Consider the following 25672-nt stretch of genomic DNA (forward strand, 5'->3'; position numbering starts at 1 on the left):
TTATCAGAGTCAAGACGGTGAGTGTGGAAACTGCACTGGAAGATGAGATCCAGGTGAAGGACAGTGGCCAAGCTCGCTGCTAAAATCCTGAAGCCAGGTCCTGGGTTCTTCCCAGTTCCACGCTCCCCTCACTACTCATCCAATGTGCAGAGGGGCAAGTCAAATGACTTCCCATTTCTAGAAACACAAAGCCCATTTGAAACGTTCCCGATGCCCACAACCGCAGCAGCAACAACAACAAAGACCACAACTCCGTTTCTCATTTTCATATCAATTGGCAGAAATTATCTTTATTAGAAAAATGAAATTTTCCTGTATTTACATTTTTACACCATATGACTGGGCACTTTTGTTGCCTCGGGAGTTATGTACATACCAGTTTGCACACACATTTCAAACCCCATTCCTTAAAACAGTTGATAACACGTTGAACAAAAATAAAAGACATACTACAAGGAGACAACCATAGTATATACTTCCTCTATCATAGAAAGGTGTTAAGCAAACGTGTAATTTTGTAGCTATGCTTGGAAATATTTAATACAGTTATTAGCACTTCCTCATGCAGTGGATTAAAACATGACAGATATAAACGGTTGCGGTTGGTAAGTGAACATCTTATTCCTGAATGAAAACCACTGAGCAGAGAGTGCAGCTTGCTTAGGGCTCCACCAAACCAGAGATCGAGCCAGTTCTGATGTAGGTTTTCAACTGTGTTTGAATGTAGCTGTGAATGGAAACCCTCTGCATACAGACGTGTAATCCTATCCATGATGCATTAAAAGTGAACTCAGACACAGACCTTTCAAGCCGCTTAATTCAATTTCTTTCTTGTGGGTAATGACCAGCTTGTGTATTGTTAAGTGAGTCTTAGAACACAAGTGAAAGATGGATAGTTTACCCTCTTTTTCTGTCTGAGAAGGCCATTATTTATGATGTTTATGATCTTCTTATTCAAGCCACCGATTAACTCACCTAATTCTTTCTGAATATCTAGCTTGAAATATATAGACTATACGTAAAAATACACATAGACATTCTATTGTGATAAACTACATTGACTTATCCCGACTAAATAATTTGGGAAGTGTATGCTTTTAAATTTGTTTTAGCAAGGGAATGAATAAGATTAAGATTCAGAGTTAAAAACAACTGATAAAAGAAATCTTTGGGGACCCCCAGGCTTGGAAGGCATCTGAGCCATATCTAGCCATGTAATTAGTTTTTCGAGTAGTTTACTGAATTTTCTATGAAAATATTATTCTAACCTTATCTCTTATTTGAAAAAAATAAACAATTGACATTCTTTCTCAGGGAAAAAATTTAAGAAACATAAATGTCAGGAGTGCTATATTCATCTTCCCAAATCCATCAAGATTTTCAAAGATGATCAACTGAATATGACCCCAAATAGTCATCTGAATCTTATTAATAAATTTCTGCCCAGGAACATTTACTTAATGGTCATGGCCCCAGAACTGTGTCTACAAACCTAATAAACTAAATATTTTCTAAAAAAATAAAATAGGTTTAAAAAGTCAATACAGTTCATTTATTCGAATTAGCTGAACTGAGAACAGAAATAATTCAATAACTCTTAGAAGGCTAATGTAGAAACCTCAATCGAATTCAAAAGCTTATGATTGTTCTTCATGGAAAAGCCAACAATGTTTTTTATATTTCTGGACCTTCACTATTTGCTCAACTACCAATAGTCTTTGATTTGAGCCCTTTTAAAAGCCTGAAACAGCAAAATGTCAGATCAATGAGAAGCATTTAAAATGCCAAAGACAAACTTATGTTTGCTGGAGAACAATTAACCTTATTAATTTAAAAGGCAGCTGTGGTATTGGCTACGTGTTATATTAATATCCTTTTGAAGGCTCAACTTAAATCCTTCCCAAAGGTGTGAGAGAGAATTAACTGGAGGAGGTTATGACCAAGGGCTATGGCTAATGAAGAATGTTCTCAGAATTGCCAGGATGCAAACTCATTGCTTCACGAATGTGGTATATAAGAGGGGTTTATGAGGGATGATCTCAGTTTTGTCTTGTTTGTTTCCACATACTGCTAACACCTTATTGGAGGAAGTTAATCTGAGAAATGACTCCATTTTCAACAATTTGGTTCCTGCTCCCTAGAGAGTTGTGTGCTTTGGAATACAGCCCCAGTGAAGAGATACCACTGGCCAAATTGTTCTTTTGAGTGTTCAAGTTTATGCAAAGCTCAGCATCCCTGGGAGAATGTTGTCATGAATTTGTAGATGCAACAACAGGATCTCAAATAGCTATTAAGTAACAATAACCTTTCTGTCCTCAGAGACTTTTTACTGCCAGCTTGAAATGTGTAAAGGGCTAGAGAATTTCTCAGGGACTAGGACAAGCTTAAGGTTAAGGTCATTTAACCTTAGGTTAATTGACCCTCTAGAGGGATCGAGTCACAGAATCCCCCAGATAAACATTCCTTCAAACCTCACTCAGCTTCCTTTTCTATAAAATGGTTCTACTGTGCCCCACCTCGCAGTCAATATAAATGCCAGGAGAGAGGGGTATGGCTTATAACATGGGAGAGGGGGTTCAAGAAAGGCTTCATGGCTCATGGCCTACACAATGCATTATGCCCTACATCATTTCAGGCTCCTAGAAAGCCTGGTGGGAATATTCCAATGCTACATTCTTTAATGAGACAAACTGAAGAAGCACTGCAATGGTTCAACAATTATCTTAAAGTCAGTGACCAGGGGAAAAAATCTTAATAGCTGGCCCTCAGCCATACTGATTACCAAAGCTCCTGGTCACTTATGCACAAACTCTATTTCCTATTCCCTGTCACACCTCCAAGCTCTGTTCTGTCTGCTTGGCAAAGCCAATCAACAGAAGGACAGTCACTTGCAAGCAGTCTCCTCTTTCTGAAAATGGGCCACCGTGTGTAGGGAGGCTTTAGTGGGGGCCACAAGGCAGTGTGTGTGTGAGTGTGTGTGTGTGTGTGTGTGTGTGTGTGTGTGGGCATGTGTGCCCGCACACATGTGAGAGCATATTATTTGCATATGTTAATGGAATTATCCCTGATGTCTACTAAGAAAAAGAAGAGATATTAGGAAGGGGATATTTAATATTAGGCACATGCTAAGTAGAGAAAATAACTCCCCAGGAACCAAAAAAGTAAGTGCTGAGTGCAAGCATACAGGTGAGAGACACAGATAGTGTTCAAGTCTCAGGAGGGGCCAATGAACAGAGGCGGGATCCTGGGAGTTCTCAACACACCCCAAAACAGACACGCATCACCTTCCTCACCACAGAGGCAGAAACTCAAGAGAGAGCCCCGGGGACCTCAAAACAACACATCTCTTTTCCAGACATCTATTCTGACCCCCTCCCCCGGAGGAGATCATAATACACATTTATTAGCACATTCTTGTGGCTGAATGAGGTGGAAACCAACCTGAATCAGTTTTCTTATCTGTAAAAGGAGAGCAATCCTACTTACATCTCCAGGCTATTTTGAGGATCGCATTCTAGGACGTACCCAGAATACAGTCTACACGCAATGTAGATACATTTTGATATTTCCAAAATCAGGTGCTGAACCAAGGCACGTTCTTGGGATGAATGGAGACCCGAGTGTTTCAGAAATGCACAGAATCGGATGGACAGAGAAAAAAATAAGCCCCTTCTCCACCCCACCGTCTTTCTGAAATACACCTTAATTCCTTTTGCTGTCTCATCGTCCCCTTGTCTTTCCAGGCACCTGACGCATTCTTTTTGGCTAGCCACAACACAGAGGCACTTGGGACTCCACAGGAATTCTCTCTACTTTCCTCCCTGATACATTTTTTACCCTGAACTATCCAAAGTACTCTTCACAAGTCAAAAACCAAACCAAACACAAAAGCTTTCAGGAAATAGTCTTTATACATCATGGTCTATTTCCCAATCCTTTGAGGATTTTTTTCCCGCCAACCTTTTCTTAAAGCACATGTCATAAAGCAGAGGTGGAAGGAGGCATGATGCGGGAAGGATTGGAGAGCTGAGAGGACCCAGATCCAAGCCCGCCTGTGCAAAATCAGGGAAGGGCGAGTCTGCTCACCTGATCAATGCTCCTAGGTGTCCTGAGTACCGTCGTGGACGGGTATCTCCAGGAACAACTATATTCTCTAAAGTTACTTGGAAGTAAGTCTAGGGGAGGGATTACCTGTTTTGTTTGATCATGGAATCACATACATTTTTATCTCCTGATGAAAACTTCATCATTTCCAGTTTTTTCATTTAGTCTGTGTTCTCACTTGTCTTTTGTCCTAGGGCACTGAAGTTCTAGAGGGTGCTTATAGGAAGAGACTGTATTTCTAGTCCCTCCGCCTCTCCTCCATTCCAAATTGGCCCTAAAAGGAGAGTGGATACTTAGTCAGCTTCCATCAGCTAATCAAGGTCCTTTGTTCATCCTTGGCTAACGAGAAATGTAACAATATAACCTCAATGATCGCTTCCAGTTTTCATCTTCGGTTTGAGATTTTAAACCATATCCCGTTATCCACTCTTCCCAGGGAATAAGTCCCTGGAAAGAGGTTTCTCTTCTCCAGGACTCCGAGACAAGGGGTTTTGGGGGAGCTTAAAGGAAAACCAAATTCAAAGAAGGGTGCACGGGTCTGTATAAGGCAAGAGGCAAAGACAGCCAGGTCAGTTCTGTGAGGTTTTCCAGCACTGATCCTAGAGGTGTTCAGGGAAACACTCTTGACAGAAACCTAGGGATGAGATAGCCTGGAAAAAGGAACCAAGCTAGGACTCGGAAGTCTCGGGTTCTAGACCTGACAGCCTTAAACAGATGACTACTGCCCCTTTGCCACTTCATTTTCTCTTAATTTTCCCATCACCTTTCTCCTTGCCCCAAATCTTGGTGTAGTTCTATAAGTTCTGTTTTTTTAAGACCCTTGTGGGCAGACACTGTTAGCTGATACTATACTGAGAATTTACAGGCATGGAAAGAGTGTGGGTGGGCAAAGAAGAGAAGGCATTTAAACAGGAAATGCACCCTTCAGCGGGTTTGCAGAAATCAAGGGCATGTCTGTATCAGCACTGTCTTCTAGAGTAACAGTGAGCAGACTACATCCCGCACCCCTAACCCCAGATATTTTTTTATATAAGGGGCCAAGAACTCCAACACACAAATGCCACTTGGGTTCTGTTATCCTCCCTAGAACTGAGATTATTTTTTTAAAAAAAATAGTGCCCTCTTTACAGAAATATCATCCCATCAATAACCAGAATGGGTTTTCCATGTGTTAATATCCTTATCATCATTTAAATTTTAACATAAACTTTACATTATATACAATTTTATTTGGATAATACATGTACGTGTAAATTGTAGAAAACAAGCATGTATATTATATACATGTATACCCGAGCATTGATATTCACAGGATAAGTGCATTTGGACATCTCCAATCTCCATCAAGGGCCAAGCTGACCTCATCTGATACAATTAGATAGGAACAGAGAACAATGTAAAGGGGTTGAATGTGAAAGGGCAACTGCATACTGAGAGGACTTTTGAAGTCAAAACTCCAGGTAACCTTTCATTAAACAATTAGGACACTGTTTACCAAGAGAAGATGGGGTATCTGGAAAGGTCTTATTTTGTCTCAAGGGAAAATAAAAACTGCTTTTGGAATGCAAATTGCCTTGACTCATATTAAATACCAACCACTGAGTTTAGCTTTCACCTATTAAGTTTGGGGAGTTTTTTTGTTGGTGGTGGTTTTCCCCTTGAAGTCCAATTATGTCTGTTCTATCTGCGCTTAATACAAACAGGCTCCATTTCAGAAGCATGTTCCCCTTTGAAGAATTCATAAACAACAGCTCTACACAAAGAAACAGTACAGGGTTTGCATAAAGTTAACGGATATATTCAGCTCTTCTGAAAGATATTTAGGTTTCTCAACTTAGTATTTATTTAGGTCTTAAACCCCACAAAGGATTTCAGTGTAAGGTATTGATTTATATGACAACTGATTATTAAGGTTGGACTTTTTTAGATTTAAAGGAGATAAATTTTTAATCACCATTTAATTAACACCAACTTTTTCTTTTATTTTTCATTAGCAATTCCATTTGCAAAGAATTCAGGGCATTTGTCATTTCCTGAGAAAGATGCAGAATATTAAATACACATCAGTGGTAAACATACCAAATAGAATAAACAATGTATGAACGCATGGCTGCCGTGAATCTTTTGACTAATTAACTGCCTTGGCTGAAGTCCCATTTAAGTGAAACTATTTCATTTGTAAACAAGGTGTAATTTTATTTTTTTCTCCCCTGAAAATAAGTGTGAATTGATTTGACTGAGTTTGCTGCAAAGGATGAATTTTAATGCTTTTATCGGAAAACCTAAGTACAAACACTTCTCAGGCACCTTAATGAAACAGGGAAGAGAAACCAGGTACAGTCCATGAGATAGTGCTAGCTAAAAGAATGCAATGCAATTTGCAAAGGACACAAGCGTAATGAGTAGGATGATTGTAATCCCACGCCTGAGAATGGAAGCCTGACTGGCAGAAAAGCAGACCCATTGACATCTTGCCCTTCAGAGCACTAAAACCTGGGATGGCCTAGGAACCCACAGATGTAAGGATAATGGAAACAATTTTCCAGAAACCCAAAGGTTGCCCAGAGTAGACCCTGCATCCCAGAAGACTCTCCTCTTACACAGAACATTTTAAGTTGGTTGCACATGTGCACTATAACCTATCTGGGTCCTTCTCAAGTGATGAAAACCATTAAGAATTAATGTAGCATCATGATGGACACCAGTTCTGACTTTGAGTCAGATGAAACTCAGGCACACCTTTGAGGTCAGAGATCCTGGATCCTCAGCATCAACAAATATAAGGACTCAGAGTTGAGATGTGTCTGAGGAATCTTCTGTAATGGACCCATGGTTCAGGGCATCCCCTGTAATTCTTATCACCTCCTGTTCTCCAGATTTACCTCTGGACATTAGACTCTTGCTACTCTTTCCCCAAAGAACTGAAAGACTTGGATGGCCTTCTAATAGCTCGACATCACTATCTTTCAATCAGAAAATGACCATCAATCAACGGTCGGTTGTCTTACGTTTGGGATCATCACTATTAGGTGTCAGTGAATCTATGGAGGAAGGAAATGATGTACTTATTACATAGCATCCAACTCTAGATATTTCTTTTTAAAAAACCCTTTCACTATTAGAGGAAGGGTATACTTTTTTCTTTTTTTTTTTTGGCTGCATTGCTATTGATTCTTCCCAAAGCCATATATTTAGTTTCTATACCCAGAGAGGTATGGGGTTAACAGCAGAACTAATGTTGTTATTAGAAGAAGGCTTTTTGATCTACGGGGTCATTCTGAGTGTAGTTCTCACTCTCCCTGGAGATCTCTGCCACCTTTGGCAGCTCCTTGGTTTTGAGGACACTGGAGAAAGACAGATAGCCTCTTTAGATTGGTGATGTACCATGGGCTCTCTTCTGGGAGACTTCAATTCATTTTGTGTTAAGACATGGCACTCTTGTGAGGAGATGGAGGTGATCCTGGCTGGGGGCATACAGGTCTGAAAAGCAGTGGAAGGGCAAAGGCAGGACATGGTAAAAGATGATACGATCAGAGGTGTGCATGAGAGTAGCAATTAGGGGGCTATTCCAGGCTCTTTAATCGAGGCTTATCTGCCGTTGGAGAAGCAAAGGTGCAACATCCAAGAAATAAAATGCAACATTCAAGTGCGTTCATCTTCAGTACCTTGTCAGCCCCTTCTGCCTGTCCACCTCAAAGACTCTCACTGGCTCCCTCTGCCTCTCTCCCACTGACCCTGAACTTCTCAGCAACCACTGCTCATCATTATAGGAATATGGTAGATCAGGTGCCCTATCTCAAAGATGGAGCCGTTCAATGAATCCTCAAGCTCGAAGAGAATTATTCCTGGCACCTGCTCACTCACAGGAAATCACTGCCTACAAGACAGAACACGGCAGGACTCAAAGACCCGGGTTAACTTTTCAAGCCGTCATTCTGTCCCCTCCTCCAAGAGCCCAGGGCAAAATGCAGGAGGAGCCTGGAGAATGGTCCAGCTAGTTTGCATTAGCCTAGGGCTTCTGTAACAGGACACCAACACAGATCCAGGGACTGTGCAAGTGAGGTGGCTACTTAGCCCAAACATCTCAGGTATATTCATGTATTTAAAACACGCTAATTACTAGATTTGAACTGTATAAAATATGTAATGAGTATTGTCTGTGGTTTTCATCATGTTTAATTTTTAAACTGGAAAATTCTATTCTGGTGAAGTGTCGTAAAGTAACAACTTGCCTGTCCTTTGCAGGGGCACGCTGAATGCTGTGCTGAGAGCTGCTTATGTGTCAGGATTCCCCAGCCTTGCCCCACAGTGGACAAAAATGAGTATCATTTCCTATCATTTTTGCACAGGTTTGAGGCGAGTGAGAAGGGGATGATGGAAGTGACTCGGAAATGACAAATGCCTTGAGGAATTTTGTGACTTCTGTTGGTGCTGGTAGACAGCTAGCCTTCAGCAGAGCAACTGTTTCAGAAGAGAAGAATCACCCGTCCCACTAAAGATTATCCACAATTGGGAGGATGCTCAGGGTAGATACATGAGTGTCTCTCCTATTTTGAAGGCTGTTGATTTAAGGAGGTTGGAGCGGGGACGCATGTCCTGCCGAATTTCAGGACGGGTTAAGGAAGATCGCCCTACGGCCACACTGGCTTTTAGCAAGACAGATGGCATTTTACTTCTTAGAGATCATGGCACACGCGTGGCCGCTGGCACGTGCCCCCACATTCACCATGCTGGGAACAGCTACGCACACTGAATTAAACACCACCACAGTGACTCGGGGGACTGAATGAGTGATGGTTCCTGGAGGGAGGGGGAGAGTAACAGATACTATACAACCCTGAGTCATCACCAGAAGAGGGGGAAACGCAAACTTACGTACACAGGAGTCTCCGGGATCAACTACAAGGGCCGCTGCGTCATAGACGGAAGATCCACACTTACGGTATCGAAGACACACGTGTGTGAGTCTGGCAGCTCTGAGCAAGACCACCGAAGCCAAGGGTGAGAACGTGTCTGTGAAATACACAAACGGACATCCAAAGAGACTCTAGTTGCTCTCTGCGTGAGGGCCCTCCTGGGCCTGTCACTCCATGTGTCTTGGAAATGGACTACGAGGAAGCTAGCAGAGTGAACCACAAACACGCGGGTTTGCTATCCTCTGGGGGAACCTGGAGTTCTGGGGTTGGGCCGGGGCCATCATGGGAGGCAGAACAATAAAGCTGAACCACTTGGAAAGCCGAACTTCCTAATCTCTGGCACACTCCGTCTCGCTACAGTGCGGATGCATTCTTGTTTTATTTTGTGTCAGGTTTACATGCATACCATATTGCTTATTCTGTATCAGAGAAACCGTGAGGCATTTCTGATGAGGAAATTACTGGGTGGTCTGGTCTTAATGGGATTTGGAACATAGGAACTCGTCACATGACCACTGGCATCCGATGCATCGTTATTGCGACATACCTGGTGGGCACGTCCAGGAGACTCGCCCTGGTGTAGATTGGTTTTTGGTTAAGGACTCACCTATCTGGGCTCTCGCGTGCTCAGCACACACCTCACAAGATTCCTTGAGTGGAAGACTACGGCTTGGAGCCATGTGCAAAAGAACCAACTGAAAAATACCTTCCTAAATCCTTGTCCTCTGGTCGGGGCACTATTGGGGCATCCACCATTTACCCGTCTGGAACGTTGGCCATTAGGCATGTTTCCCTATAGATAAAACATTAATGGAAGGTTTTTAAACATCAGATTCGATACTAGGCATTTTCTTGTACACACGTCTATTGCTGCAGGAATTTAAAACCCTGGGGGCAGAGTACATATTATTCTTATTTGCAGCATAAGGCATAACATGCTCTGAAATATACACGTCGCTGTGGCCTCTACTGTCCCTGGAACAGTATGACGCCGTCGACCTCAAGGACGAGCGGAGATAGCCGTCGTTCGCGGCCTGGGACGGCAGCGAGTGTTTGTAAGGGTCCGAGGGGCACCTCCCGATCACTAAGCGTTGGTCATCCCCGTAGGAGTGGAGGAAAGGGTTCTCGGAGGTGTGGTCCGGCAAGAGAGACTTGCTCCGCTTGCCGACCTCCAAGCCCTGGGGGAAAAGGGAACCCTTGTTCCCCGCGAGTTTGCTGGAGGGGACGCTAAAGAGACTCCCGTACAGGTTTCCCTCCAGGAGCCGTTCGCGGTCCTTGAGGCTGATGCTCCGGGAGGGCCTGCTAAGGTCCACCTCCCTGGGTTTGTCGAGGATGTTATCATACGAGTGCTGCCGGCTGATCCTCAGCTTATTCTTTTGGAGCTGGAGGGCGCTGTTCGGGGCCCAGTCCTGCTGGTAGACCTCCTCCTGGGCGGCGGGGTTCCCCGTCTCCTGAAGCATCTGGTCCTCGTCGATGTCGTAGAGGTTCCCCATCCGCAGGCAGGCGTCGCACTTGAAGGGGGACCGCATGGTGAAGTGGCCCGCGTAGGTGGGCAGGTTGGACAGGCAGCTCCGGCAGTGCGTGGAGTTCTGGCGGTACCGGTCGCTGCCCTCGCTGTGCGGGGAGCTCTTGTCTTTCAGGCTGAAGTGCTTGGAGTAGAGTTTGTACGGCTCGTTGTTGGAGAGCACGTCCTCCTCGTGCAGGGCGTTCCGGTTGAGGGGCAGTGTGGAGTCCCCCTTGCGGAAGCTCTCCCCGCGCTCCTGGTAGGTGTCGGGGAAGTCCACGTTCTCGGGGAGGGCTATGCTTTCCGCGAACGGGGGTGGGTCAAGGTGGAAACTGGGCTCCTTCTCGCCATCGATGGTGTAGATCTTGTCCCTGGGGGAGCTTGCCTTGGTTTTCAGGTAGGAGCGCTCCGCCTCGCTGCAGTCCTTGGGATACTTGGAGGCCATGGACCTCTTGAAGTTGTCCTTGGCCTTGTGGTTCTTATTGTTGTCGGGCTCTCGGTGGCATGCGGCCCGGCTCGACGTTTCGGAGACGTCCGAGTGGGCCACCTCTTCGGGAAGGTACCGAGGACTCTTCAGGGAGTGGGTCCTGTTCTCCACGGGCCCCTCGTCCCTCTGGGAGATGGGGTTCTGGGTCAGGGAGTCTTGGCGGAGCGACTCCATCGATTTCTTCCAAAGCTGCCGGGGCCGGGAATTCCCTTTGGACTCCGTGCTGACGGCCACCTCCACTGTGTTGGGGTTGGACTCATTGAGAGTCAGAGGATGCTGGCCCTGGAACACATAGTTGTTGAGGTTATCCTTGTGCCTGTTGGCCACGAAGGTTTGGAGTTCGTTCATGTTGTCCCCGAAGATGCTGTCTTTCCCCTGGAAGGACCGGTTGTCTGAGTAGACCAGGTTGCCCTTATCTGAAACCATGTCCATGATGAGGGAGCCTCGCTGGATGAAGTCTGCAGCTCTCTTGGGGGAATCCATCCTTGAGGAGTTCATGTTGGACAAGTTGGAGATGTTTTTGGCGGATCGAAGGAGTTTTAACATGTTGCTCTGGGATCCAGTCAGGTTGAAGTCCGGAGACTTCTTCTTCTCTTCAATGTGCACTCCGTGAATGCAGCTGTAGATGCCCTGTGGGGAGGAACAGAAACACCATCAGCGGTATCGGGGACACGAAGCCATGTCACTCCTGAACTCTCTCTGCAAAGGAGAGACTTAGGCGCCCCGGAGAAACAGTGAGATGCAGTCTGAATCCTGATAATGTTTCTTAAGTGTATGAGACCAGTGGCAGAGCATCAGGCTTCCCTTGTCTCTCTGGTTTAATTATCTGATTTAGATTATCAAGATTATCTGACAAGTTTGCCAATAGTCATACATGGAATTTGAGGAAAAAATATCCTCCAATCCTCATACAATTGGGCTTCCCAGGTGGCACAGTAGTAAGAATCTGCCTGCAATGCAGGAGATGTAGGTTTAATCCCTGGATTGGGAAGATCCCCTGGAGTAGGAAATGGCAACCCACTCCAGTATTCTTGACTGAGAAATCCCATGGACAGCAGAGTCTGGGGGGCTAGAATCCATAGGGTCACAAAGAGTCAGACACGACTTAGCAACTGAACAACAATAGCAACCTAAACGGAACAATCAGGTCCAGGCTTCAGGGTCTGACCTGGTTCTCCAGAGACTGACAGGGGTCTGGCCCAAGAAGGGGGTTGTGAAAGGGATGTAGAAGCTGCCGCTGACTCTGGGGTAAACTCGTGGGATGTGTGAGAAGTGTAGACTCTGATGACAGCAGCCCCATTGATCCCCATGGTAGGGATGCTCATGTAACTGTGACAGCCACCACTGTTTGCCCTCCTGCATCTTTCTTGTCTTCTAGAGACAGTCTCCACTGTGTCAAGGAAGAGTAAGCAGCAAAGCCTACGGTTGTGTGTTTGAGCATCTCTTCCTCCGACCTCTCCACCACAGGCTGCGTGATGAAGGCTGCCCAGGACAAGGGGACGGCCCTTCTCACCTTCCTGCAGTCTTTCCTCTCGTCTCCTTCTCGAGGCCCTGAGTGGTCCCTTTCCCTGTTCCCTGCCAGGAAGCAGCGTCTCCTTTTTGCTTCTGAGGCTGCTGGATGTCAAACTGTACAAATGTGTATTTCACACAGAGCAGGGCTCTTGAATCTTTTATGCTAACTTAAGCTTTCCCTGACCAATTCAGTGATGTAATCGTCTCATATGCTAACCTAGAGGGACTCTGCTATATTGGGTGAAGATCAGCGTGTCTCCTACATGTCTGAATCAGCCAAGATCAGAGCCTTTTCTTCCTGCTGTTAGCACTGTGAGAACATTAGCTTTTACATGTTTTTCTAACTTTGCAATTTTATTTTAATGAGCTTCTGTCTTCCTTTTAGAGATTTTGAGAACTCGCCTCCAACCTCCCCCATCAGAGTGGTGTGCTCCCGCATGCCGAGACGAGCTCGTTGTCTCGTATTTGCAGGAGGCCCTCAGAAGCGGCCAGGGAGCTGAGCTGTTTCAAGAGCTGGGAGGATGGCGGCCGACTGCTTTTTCTCATCTCTGGTTTCCCCTGGGGCTCGCATGACACAGCTAAGGCAGTTCCCAGGTACAGATCTGCCTGGCAAAGCCTCGGGAAGGAGTCAACATGATGGACATGGCCCGTACCCCAGGTTGGGTTGGCGGGGGTTCTCCAACTGAGTTGACCCATCTTCCAGATGGGCTGATGGGGAGCGGGGAGAGTGTATTACAGAAGGGTGGGAAGAGTCAGAGGCCAGAAGCCCACTGGAAACGAGCCCCAGCATCATCCATTATTAGCTCTGTGACCTTGGCTAAGTCACTACATCTTTTTGAGCCTCAAGTTCCACATCTGTAAAATGGGAATCATACACTCTAAGGCGGATGTCAGGGCAACATCTGACAATGCAAGCAGAGCACCTCACGTGGACGGGGCTCCGTGAGTGTGAGTGGGTGAGCTGCTCCATCATCCCCATTGTCACCCCTCCCTTCTGTCCTCTCACACAGTGGGCCCGTGATCAGAGCCGCAGGAAACGGATGCTAGCCTTCACTACGGCACATTAGCTCCGGAAAGCCACCATGGCTTTCTGATCCCATATGCTGCCCAAACCCTACCTTGGAAGCCCAAACCCTACCTTGGAAGGCCAATCCCTGGGCTGGGGTTTCTTTCTTCCCTGCAGAGGTCCTCCTTTCCTCCTCTCTATTATTCACAGACTCTGGCTACCTTTTATGGATTGTGTAAGTGATATGCCCTCTCGGCCCCACGAAGGGTTCAGATGAAGGGAGCACTGCAGACTCAACATGCTGTCCCAGACAACTGGCTCCATCCATCCTCCAACTCCCAGAGGACCCTGACCTCTCAGAACATTCTCAATGGGGCCTGAGCATGACTGTCCTCCTTGGTTCCTTGGCACCTGGGCCTGATGCCTAAAGTGTCTGGTATCCTCTGCTTATTTGTGTCCCCCTAGCCTTCTAATTCATGTATTGAGATCCCAGCTCCCAAAGGTGATGTATTAGTAGTAGGTGGGTGCTTAGGTCATGTGGTCCAAGGTGGGGCTTTTGGCAGGAGCACTTCCTATATAAAAGAGACCCACAGAGCCCTTTCATTTCTTCAGCACAAGGGGACATCTGCAACTTAGAAGAGGTGTTCACCCCACCATGCTGACACCCTGATCTCAGATTTCCAGCTTCCAGAACTGTGAGTGTCACATTTTTATTGTTGATGAAGCACCCAACGAGTGGTAATTTGTTAGAGCAGCCGGAATGGCCCAAGACGATTGTTATTTGCTAAGTCGTGTCTGATTCTTTTGTGACCCCATGAACTGTAGCCCCATGAGGCTCCTCTGCCCATGGAATTCTCCAGGCAAGAATACTGCAGTGGGTTGCCATTTCCTCCTCCAGGGCATCTTCCCAACCTAGAGATTGAACCTGCGTCTCCTGAACCTCCTGCATTGGCAGATGGATTCTTTACCACTGCGCCACCTGGGATGCCCCGGCTAAGACGGTACGTGACTTCTATTCTGCCGTCCCCATTGCAGGCCAGCCAGAAGCTGTCTCAAGCTCTCCTCTGAGCTCTCTGGAAGGATGTCATGATTTCCACCTCCTTGGTCTCTGTCTTTGCTATGTCTCCCATTCCTCACATCTTAGGAGACAACCGAAGCGGTTCTCTTTGCTGATGACAGTGAATATTTTTTTTTTTTATAATGAAAGGGACAGCGTTTTGGAGAGGAAAAGCATCCCACAGAAGAGAGGATGCCTTTTTTGTAAGTTGTAATGGACAAAAGTCACAGCTATGGGAGAAGCTTGGTTCTAATGTAAAATAAATGACTCTCTGAGTTCTGGCTTTTGCCCTTGACCACTGCAAAAGGGCAGGCACCTCAGGTTGGTGTCCCGTGGGACATGGGGTCCTCTCTCCACTAGGGAGGGGGAGATGGAAGTTCAGGTCCTGGCTTGTCAAGGACACAACACAGCAATGCTACACCCAGTTCCCCCTTCACGCCTGTCCCTCAAGAGGCTTGGAACAGGAGTGAGGGGTTTAGTTCATGTCTCAGAATAACAATCCTCACTTGGCTTCCTTAATGCTATCTCGGACAGAAAGAGCGCTCTTTCAAAAACAAGCAGGATTTACAAGTAAAGGCAATTGTGTGCATTTGCTCATGGCAATCCCAGAATCACTTGGATATGGAACGCCTTCAGTAATTGGTGGAGAGAATTAGCTTAAAGTTGGCTTAATACCTAGCTACATGCATGCACGTTGTTATTTTTAAGCAATCTGTGTGTTTAGATGCCATCAAGCTAATTAGGAAATATGTATTTGCATAGAACTCAAGTTTAGTTGCCACTGAATGGAGAAAATAAATCCTCCTGACTAAGCTTGTGTGTACCTTCTGGATCTCTTAAAACCACCAAACCCCAAGAACACACAAATTCCTGTTTAAATGATTATTTTGTTTTCCAAATAAACATTAGCATCTAAAACAAGATGCTTCTAACTACTTATTTTTCACCATGTTTCAAACCTTAATTTGTTAAATTCTTTCAGAGTAAAACAAATTCCAAGGCAAGTAAATGGGAGAAATTAATAGATGGATGGATAGATGGATAAATGAATGGATGGATGGATGGATGGGTGGGTGAATGGGTGGACAGATAGATGACATTGATTATCAGGTAGATAGATAATATCATACTGTGTTTGAAGATCAGTGAACCATATGTATGTATGTAAAGTGAAACTGTTAGCGTCAGTTGTGTCTGACTCTGCGACCCCATGGACTGTAGCCCACCAGGCTCCTCTGTCCATGGAATTCTCCAGGCAAGAATACTGGAGTGGGTTGCCATTTCCTTCTCCAGGGGATCTTCCTGACCCAAGGATCGAACCTGGGTCTCCTACATGGCAGGCAGGTTCTTTACCATCTGAGCCTCCAGGGAAGCCCATATACTGTGTTGGAAGATCAGTGAACAATATGTATGTATGTATGTGCTTTTATTTGATCCAAGTAAGTGACTAGTTTGTGTTGAACTGGTAAACATCATTCAGTTGTGTGCATATATATGTGTGTAGTATGACTTGTACCAAATCTCTTATTTCGCTTGTATATGATGTCTGCTGCTTGTGTAAGACTGTGGGGTCAGGTTGTTATTACACCACCTAGAGTCAGATCCTGGCTACAGCAAGGGGCTGAGTGGGGTTGGGTAATCCCTCTAACCTTATAACTGTGAGTTTCCCCAATTCTAGGACCATATCAGTACCGATCTCATAGAAGTGGTTTGTAGGTTAAATGAGATGAAGAGTATAAAGTCCTTAGATGGTGCCTGGGAAATAAATGTGTCCCACAGATAGAAGCACCTTCCATGACTGTCACAGTGATTAACGCATCTCCCCATGTGTACCCGTGTATGGCCACACACACGTGCCATGTTGTGCAGCATGGAAGGAGATTTCTGTGGCTTGCACGTGGCTGCACTGACCATGGCATGTGTACTCCGTGCTGCTGTCTGTGTTGGGCTGAACGTGTATTTTGTTTCCTGTGTGAAGTGTGTGCCTTTTCTCGTGGTTCTTCAAGCCTCTGTTTCATTTTGGGCTCTGTTGCATCATACACATTCTTGTGGCTTGTTATCTGGGTACACACATGGCTTTACATGGTGATTCTATTTTGCCAGAATGGGACCTCTTGGAAAGCATGCAAACGTTGTAGCATCCCGCAGAGGAATTTTAATAATGTCCTAGAGCACATCCGGGTGCTTGTCAGGGAGGCCGCAGACTGGCTGTGCTTAGCCCATGTGTTTTGGTGTTTTTCTGCTTTTCAATGGAATTAGTTACTAACATTTAAAAATTGAGGGATGTCCCTGCCTGGTGGTCCAGTGGTTAAGATTCCCCACTTTCATTGCAGGGGGTGCAGGTTTGATCCCTGGTTGGGGAACTAAGATCCTGCCTGCCTCACAGCACAACCAAAAAAATTTAAAATAAAAATTGAAAGTTTCCCTGTATAACCAGATGGCCATTTTCCCCTACAAAAACTGAAAACTGGCCTTGCCTTCCACCAAGACCATCCTTAGCAAGAGTAGAGAATGATCATAGCCTTTGGGTTTGATGTCATATTTTAGCACAGTCTCCATGGCTCTCTCCCCTTGACACCCAGGTCCAGCTGCTATTTTTCATTTCATTTGTGCCATTTTTCTCAGGCCCGGCCTGCCTTATTTATTCACCTTCCATTTCTGGCTTGCACAGCCTTCTGGCTCATGAGCACAGAACCCGGGGCCCTTTCCACACATCCGAGAAGGGTTGGTGAGCGAGGGGAGGGTGTGCAGACCCCCCACCCGCTGCCCAGGGGTCCCAAAGCACTCTGGGAGCCCCAGGGCTTTTCTGGAGCTGCCTGCTGCAGAGGGAAGTAGCCGTCGGGGATACTGACCCTGCTGATGGAGAAGAGCAGGCCCGGCCGGTCGGAGCAGACGCCCGTGAAGCAGAAACGCAGCTTCCAGTAGAAGAGATGCTCCCAGATGAAGGTGATGAGGCTGAGCGCCATGGCGGCCGCCAGCATGTAGAACACACCTGCCATGTTGTCGATGTCTAGCTGGCTGCTCATCACCTCGTTCTTCTCGTTGTGGCAGATCCCCGTGAGCCACAGCGTCTCCAGCTCCTCCATCTCCCCTGGACGGAAGACAAGAGCCACAGGAGGTGAGGAGCAGGGCCCGCGCCGCGGGGCGGACGGCCCTGCGCTTGGGGCAGACACGTGTGACTTAGAGCTGCGCAACCTCAAGGGGAGGGACTGAGCTCTGCATTCACTCCCTGGTCAGCGGAAGATAACGATGGCAACACCTATGTAGCATCGTTGTAGGAGGATGAAAGGAGATCCGGTCTAGAGAGAATTTGGCGCAGTCCCTGAATCTCTCTCTTTCTTTTTGGTCATTATTATAATGTTCTTCCCATCCTGCTTTGGGCTTCCCTGCTGCCTCAGACAGTAAAGAATCTGCCTGCAATGCAGGAGACCTGGGTTCAATCCCTGGGTTGGGACGATCCCCTGGAGGAGGGCATGGCAACCCATTCCAGTATTCTTGTCTGGAGAATCCCATGGACAGAGGAGCCTGGTGGGCTACAGTCCATGGGACTGCAAAGAGTCGGACACGGCTGAGTGACTAAGCACACAGCACCCTGCTTTTCTGCATCCCCACCCTCAACATCCACCCAAGCCTAGAACAGGACATGGGATAAGCTGACAGTAGGCTGCAGTGGGAAGACTTGCATTCCTGTTATGACTTCCTCACTGACTAGCTGTGTTACTTAAGAGCCACAGTTATCCTGTCGGTGAAATGGGTAGAATAATAGTGCATACTCCCTCCGGTTCTAGGGAAGATCAAAGGAGCTCACATATGCAAAACTCCTACATGTGGTAAGTTCTCCTAAATAGTAGCCTGCAAGGGTTGTTGTCCAGGAAGCACCCAGCATGAGCCTGGTACACGTTTGTACAGGAAGGATACACTAGTCATTTCTTTGTTTAGAGCATCAAAGATTATTCCAAAAAGTCACCTCAAGCAATGCACTTAGAGCACAAAGTGTTCCTTGCAAAGAAACAACTCGATTGCTTCTAAATGGCCCCTTGCAAACTAAATACTTCCCCACTTTGGCAGGCAACTAAAGAAGCAGGTGGGATTTTCAATGGAAAAAAAAAAAAAAAGCATTATTTTGTCTCTCTTTTATGTGTATTTGATCCAGTTGCCATTTAGGAGGAAATTCTCTGGTCTAAATGTCTAGTAATTATACTAACTGTCTAGCAATTCACTAAACCATGGTGCTTAGACTATGATTCAGGCCTTTAAGAGTTACACTTCAAAAACAGTGAAAATCAAAAAAGATGCCCAGAATGTTACATGAAGAGTACAACTATATTGCATATACATGTGATCTCTAAGATATAAAAGATAGAAGTATAGGATTAAGAAATACAAATGACTATGTATAAAATATGTCAACAACAAGGATGTATTGGACAGCACAGGGGAATGTAGCCATTATTTTGTAATAACTTTAAGTGGAGTATAATCTATGAAAATATTGAATTGCTATATTGCACAATTTAATGTAACATTGTAAATCAACTATACTTCAATAAAAAAAAAACACTTGCAGAGAAAAATAAAGAAATGCTCAAAATGTCTGATTTTCTTTGAAGAGATTAATCATAATTACCGCCTTCACATTGCTCTCTTTAGGTTTTATGAAATGTGTGTATATCGCTTTCCATTTGTTCTCACTCTTGAAACACTTGTCTGAACATGGAAGCCGGAGGTGCCACTTATTTTTCGTAGACCTTTTGGAGATGTTATTAAGTGTCCTTCTGACCTACATTGTAATTGTGGAGAGGTCAGCTCATCATGTATTTATCATTACTTTCTATGCAATCTATATTTTCTCTCTAATCGCTTTTAAGAATTTCATTCTGTCTTTGTGTGGAATCTAGGTGTGGATATATTTTATTTGTTCTGCTCTGGACTCTGTGATTCTTCAATCTGATGACTCATAACTTTCATTTTGGAAGCATTTCACCCATCATTGCTTTGATGATTAACTCTCCCCATCTTTTTAAAAATTAACAGACTTTATTTTTTAGAATAGTTTTAAATTTAGAGAAAAACTGAGCAGAAAAGTGGAATCCCCACACAGTCCCTCCTCTCATTCCTCTTGGTTTCCCCTATTAACATCTGGCATTGATGTGGTATATTTTTATAACTTATGAGCCAACTACATTATCGTGAACTAAAGTCCAGAGTTTATATTGACTACCCTGGTAGCTCAGCTGGTAAAGAATCCACCTACAATTCAAGAGACCCCAGGTCAATTCCTGGGTTGGGAAGATCCCCTGGAGAAGCGAAAGGCTACCCACTCCAGTGTTCTTGGGCTTCCCAGGTAGCTCAGCTGGTAAATAACCCACCTGCAATGTGGGAGACCTGGGTTCCATCCCTGGGTTGAGAAGATCCCCAGGAGAAGGGAACAGCTACCCACTCCAGTATTCTGGCCTGAAGAACTCCATGGACTATTCCATGGGGTCACAAAGTGTCGGACACTACTGAGTGACTTTCTCTTCACATAGTTTATATTAGGGCTCAATCTTTGTGCTGTACAATTCTCTGGGTTTTGCCAACACTTAACATCATGTATCCACCAAGACAGTATCATACAGAATAGTCCCACTGCCTTAAACATCCTCTGTGATCCAACTGTTCATCCCCCATCACCCCTCATTCCACCCCCTGGCAACCAGTGATCTTCTGTCTCTATAGTTTCGCCTTTTCCAGAACATCCTATAGTTGGAACCATATACTGTGTAGCCTTTTCAGACAAGCTTCTTTCTCTTTATAAGATGCATTTAAGATTCCTCTATATCTTTCCCTGGCTTTATAGACCTTTCGTTTTTATCTCTAAACCATATTCTACTTCATGGACATATAGTTTGTTTATCCATTCAATGACTGAAGGATATGGGGCTTCCCAGGTGGCTCAGTGGTTAAAGAATCCACCAGCAATGCAGGAGACCCAGGAGATGCCAGTTCCATCCCTGGGTAAGGAAGGTCCTCCGGAGAAGGGAATGGCAACCCATTCTAGTATTCTTGCCTGGGAAATCTCATGAACAGAGGAGCCTGGTGGGCTACAGCCCATGGGGTTGCAAAGAGTCGGACACAACTGAAGCGACTGAGCACGCATGCATGCACTGAAGGATGTCTTGGTTGTTCCCAAGTTTGGACATTTATGAAAGAAACACAAACATTCATGGTTAAGTTTCTATGAGGATATAAGTTTTCAACTTACATCAATTTGGGTAAATACCTAAGGGCATTATCAGTGACTATATTGTAAGACTATATCTAGCTTTCTTGGAATCTGCCAAACGGTCTTTCAAAATGACTGTACCATTTCACACTCCCACCAGCGATGTATGAGGCTCCTGTTCATATAACACATCCTCACCAGCACTGATATTGTTTTGGATTTTGACCATTCCAATAAGGTGTGTATCACATTGTTTTAATTTGCAAATCCTTTGCAAATCTTTAACATGATAATCTTATCTTCAGAAAATTTTGTTTAAAATACTCTAGATGGGGACTTCCCTGGTGGTCCTGTGTTTGGGACTCCATGCTCCCAATGCAGAGGACATGGGTTCGATCCCTGGTCAGGGAACTAAGATCCTACACGCCCATGGCTCCTTAAAAAAATCCTAATAAGCTACTTTTAAATTCTGTTTAAAAATATTCTAGACGTTCTCATTCTATCCTCTAGGTTATTAACTTTGTTTTCATGTTTTCCATTCCTTCATTGTTCTGTCCTGCATTTATCTGATTCCCACAGATCTATTTTCCAGTTCATTTATTCCTTCATTGGTAATATTCGACTTCATGTTTTAATTTTTAATCTATTTTAATTGTGACATTCATTTGGTTCTTTTAAAATTCTGCCTGTTCATTTGTCATAATGTCCTACTCTTCAGTTATGACTTTGAAAACTTTTATACATTTTGTAATTTCAAACCTATAGTCTTTCAGATTATTCTCAGCCCCATACCGCCCCCTGCCATCTGCGTTCTCAGGGTTCTGTTCTGTTGGCCATGCGTGCTGACTCTCATGGTGGATTGCTTCCTTGTGGCATTTGTAACTTTTGATTATGAGCGCATCTTCAGCAGAGCTGTCCTTCCCCTAAACCCCACGGGACTCCCAAGCAACCTGGGTTACAGACAAGGCCTTATGGAGGGGCTCTGGGTCTGCTCCTGCCATGGTTCCAGGGGCTTTGGATGTACCAGTTTTTAATTTTTACTGGAGTATAGTTGCTGTTCAATGCTGTGTTTGTTTCTGCTACACAGCAACGTGAATCAGCCGCACGTATACATATATCCCCTCTTCCTTAGATTTCCTTCCCACTGAGGTCATCACAGAGCGTTGAGTAGAATTCCCTAAGCTATACAGTAGGCTCTCATTCGTTATTTATTTTCCTGATGCTGGGAAGCATTGAGGGCAGAAGGAGAAGGGGGTAACAGAGGATGAGATGGTTGGATGGCATCATTGACTCAATGGACATGAGTTTGAGCAAACTCCGGGAGATAGTGAAGGACAGGGAAGCCAGGCGTGTTACAGTCCATGGGGTTGCAAAGAGTTGGACAGGATTTAGCAACTGAACAATAACAGTACGTAGTATCAACAGTGTATACCTGTCAATCCCATTAGTATCAATAGTATATACATGTCAATCCCGATCTCCCAATTCATCCACCCTCCCGTTTCCCTGCTTGGTGTTCATATGTTTGCTCTCTACATCTTTGTGTGAAATAAATCTGACCATAATTACTCCACCATTAACATACATTTAAACCTCCATACTAATTTGAGTTTTAATCTCTCAGCTTCAAACAGATGTTGAGCTCCTTGTACTTCCTTTGCTATGATGGACTGTTTTTTCTACTCTCCTTTTCACAGATTGATTGACAGTCTCAGACTGAAGCCATGGTATCATCTCCTTGCACAGTTCAGGGTCCCCCTGCGGATCGTAAAGCCCCAGGTCCCATCCCTCTTGCCTGTCTCCCTGTTGGCACCACAGCTGAAACATACCATGAGGATTCCCTTTCCCCTCTGGTTCTGGCACCGAAGGATTTCTCTTCCTTTTGGCCTTGGCTGTGCATTATGGGCTTGCATATGTGTATGTGTGTACATGCCTATAATGCTGCATTTTTATGCAGTTTGTAGCATGAAGGGTTCCCACATCAGTTAAGTTTCCAGTGTACCACTACCATATATGCGGGTATAGCTTTTGTGAAAGTGAAAGTGTTAGTCGCTCAGTTGTGTCTGACCTTTTGTGACCCCAGGGACTGTAGCCCACTGGGCTCCTCTGTGCACAGAATTCTCCAGGAATACTGGAGTGGGTCCTTCTCAAGGGGAATCTTCCCGATCCAGGGTTATAACCTGTGTCTCCTGCATTGCAGGCAGATTCTTTGCTCTCTGAGCCATCAGGGAAGCCCCATAAATTTTGTAATCATGATTTTTTAAAAGCATACATGTCTATGGGAGAAAAAGAGGAAGTACAAATAAATAGTATATTGTAAATTCTTCACTCACAAGGGAGGGTGTTGGTGGATCAGTGATGCAGGAAGCGGTGGGAAGGGTTACCTTGATTTCAGCTCTTTTCCCTCTAACAGTCTCCAGTGTTGTGCTCACAAATGTCATGGGACAGTCAGCAATATGACCTCATCGTCCACTCAGCACCACCGTTGACTCGTCCAAATTCACTGCCTGCTGTATGCTATAAGATTTACACAGTGGCTTCCTCCTCTCCCCAAAACACCAATGCCATCCTTCCAAAAATACTCTGCTGCTGACTTTCTCCCAATGGCTGGAGCTTGTGAGGACCCAGAAATGGGTCTTTTAACTACGTTTTGTCAAATTCCCAGCATATCTTCCCTTTGGTGTTGTCCTAAGACTTCCCTGATGGCTCAGCTGATAAAGAATCCGCCTGCAATGCAGAAGACCCCAGTTTGATTCCTGGGTTGGGAAGATCCACTAGAGAAGGGGTAGGCTACCCAGTGTTCTTGGGCTTCCTTTGTGGTTCAGCTGGTAAATCCAACACCATGCAGGAGACCTGGATTTGATCCCTGGGTTGGGACAATCCCCTGGAGAAGGGAAAGGCTACCCACTCAAGTATTCTGGCCTGAAGAATTACATGGACTGTATAGTCCATGGGGTTGCAAAGAGTCAGACACAACTGAGTGACTTTCACTTTCACTTACTTTTCACTTTCAAAGAGAGACAGGGGCTTCCCAGGTGGCACCAGAGGTAAAGAACACACCTGCCTATGAAGTAAACATAAGAGATGCGGATTCGATCCCTGGGTTCGGAAGATCCCCTGGAGGAGGGCATGGCAACCCACTTCAGTATTCTTGCCTGGAGAATCCCATGGACAGAGGAGCCTGGCGGGCTGCAGTCTATGGGGTCACAAAGAGTCGGATACGACTGAAGAGATTTAGCACATGCACAAAGAGAGACAGAATGCCTGTAATAGGGTCAGTCTCAGTAGAAGGAAGATCATTTTGATTCCTTTCAGGATGTAAATATAAGGATTTTTCCTCTGCATTTTGCTCAAACACCTCTCTTTGAAATAGGTCAACTTGGTAAACCAGACCCACCTCCCGAAAGGGGGGCAAACACACATTTCTTAACACCAGTTACAATGTGTTCCAGTCATTCTGCAGCCACTCATTTCCTGCCTCCTGGCCTTTTCTACTACTGAACTGTAGTTCAAATACTTTCTACTTTCGTTTTTAATTTACTCATATATATTGTCATCTCCTTGAGGGAGATCAGGAACCACGTTTTGCGATTTTGATTATTTCTCATGCTTGCAGCAGGTAGTAAGCATTGCATCCACATTTTCTGTTTCTGTCTCTTTCCATCTCCAGGTTTAAATTGGGCAGCATTGCAAGAAGAAAAAAAAAAAAGCGTCAGATCTGTTGGGTGAGATTTTCTGCCACATAAAGAGAGGAAGAGTCGGACATAACTAAGCGACGAACACTTACTTACTTAAAGAAAGGAAATACAAAGCAAAAGGGAGTGGGCTTGAGAGTAAAAGGCTGGAGAGTATGCATGTCCTCTGCTAGGGAGAAGCCCAAATGTCATTTGCTTTCCCCTCCCAGGAAGCAGTCCATGTTGCTTAGTTCATGTCAGTTCGGCCCATTACAAAGAGGCCACAATCTTTGTCGGGGTGATCTTAGGACATGGAGCCGGTCAATGGGGCAATTAAATGCCTTTCCTGAAGCAGACTTATTCTTGCTGGAAGACAAAAGCTAAAGGCTCCTGGTGGCAGAACTTTGGGTTTGTCTTGTCTTCCTCTCCCCTCCAGACAGCACAGCTCCCAACTCCATGACACGGAAGCTCTCTCCTTCCCTCTATTTCTACCTCCAATGATGGGAGGCTCACATGCACTTGAAAAGGCCTCTGCAGGCATGGAGGTCACGCCTGTTTCAGTGTTCTTGCTATATCTGTCTTCAGGGGAGACGCCACTGCCAGCCGCGTGCTCCTCTGCTGGACCCTGAGCTCTGTGCCACCCTAAGGAAGGCTGTGACGTCCTGATCACAGAGCAGGGTGTCACAGCTTTCTCCCTTTCTCTTCTTCCTCCCTTCTTTCTTTCCTCCTCCCTTCCTTTCTCTCTGTCTTTCCTCTCCCTTTCTCTCTTCCAGCTTTCTCCCACAGTTGCTAGTTAAAAGGCAGAGTGATGGGGCTTCAAAAGGCAGGAGCCATCAAGATGCAAAATCTAAAAGTACCAGGTGAGAACAATTGAGCTGCATTGTGTGGCATCTGAGACCCGCTTCCATCCGCTTCTTAGATGATGCTGTTGCAAGAGGCTATGTGAAATGTACAGGGCTGGTCAGACAAAAGGGACAGAAAGGATGCAGACAGTGAGGCCTCACACACAAACATGGGACTTCTCACATTATCCATCCCCTCACAAAGTCAAAGCCAGGGCTTTCAGATTTGCAAAAGAGAATAGATGAAAATTCAAGTAGACACCATCCAGCAAATCACAAGAAAGAATGCTTCAGGGAGGGAGAATACCTAGAATAAGCTACAAAAGGGATCCCCCTTCCCTGAAGAGTTTAGGGAGTGTGTTGAA

At 45.2% G+C, this 25672-nt stretch overlaps 1 protein-coding gene across 2 annotated transcripts in view; it reads right to left on the minus strand.

The window, feature by feature from the left end:
• Positions 1-9841: 9841 nt before the first annotated feature.
• Positions 9842-25672, minus strand: part of GRIN2A (glutamate ionotropic receptor NMDA type subunit 2A) — a 430691-nt gene continuing 414860 nt past the window's right edge. The window contains exons 11-13 of one of the 2 annotated variants that reach the window (XM_061152806.1): positions 17439-17677; positions 10469-11641; positions 10105-10125 (exon numbers count right to left, since the gene is read on the minus strand). In XM_061152806.1, the coding sequence (XP_061008789.1) occupies positions 10105-10125; positions 10469-11641; positions 17439-17677 (1433 nt within the window). Of the gene's footprint in view, positions 11642-17438; positions 17678-25672 lie in introns of both variants that reach the window. The other variant, XM_061152805.1, reaches the window with a different exon arrangement.

The sequence above is a fragment of the Dama dama genome, chromosome 10 (assembly GCF_033118175.1).
Source record: "Dama dama isolate Ldn47 chromosome 10, ASM3311817v1, whole genome shotgun sequence".
Lineage (NCBI taxonomy): Eukaryota > Metazoa > Chordata > Mammalia > Artiodactyla > Cervidae > Dama > Dama dama.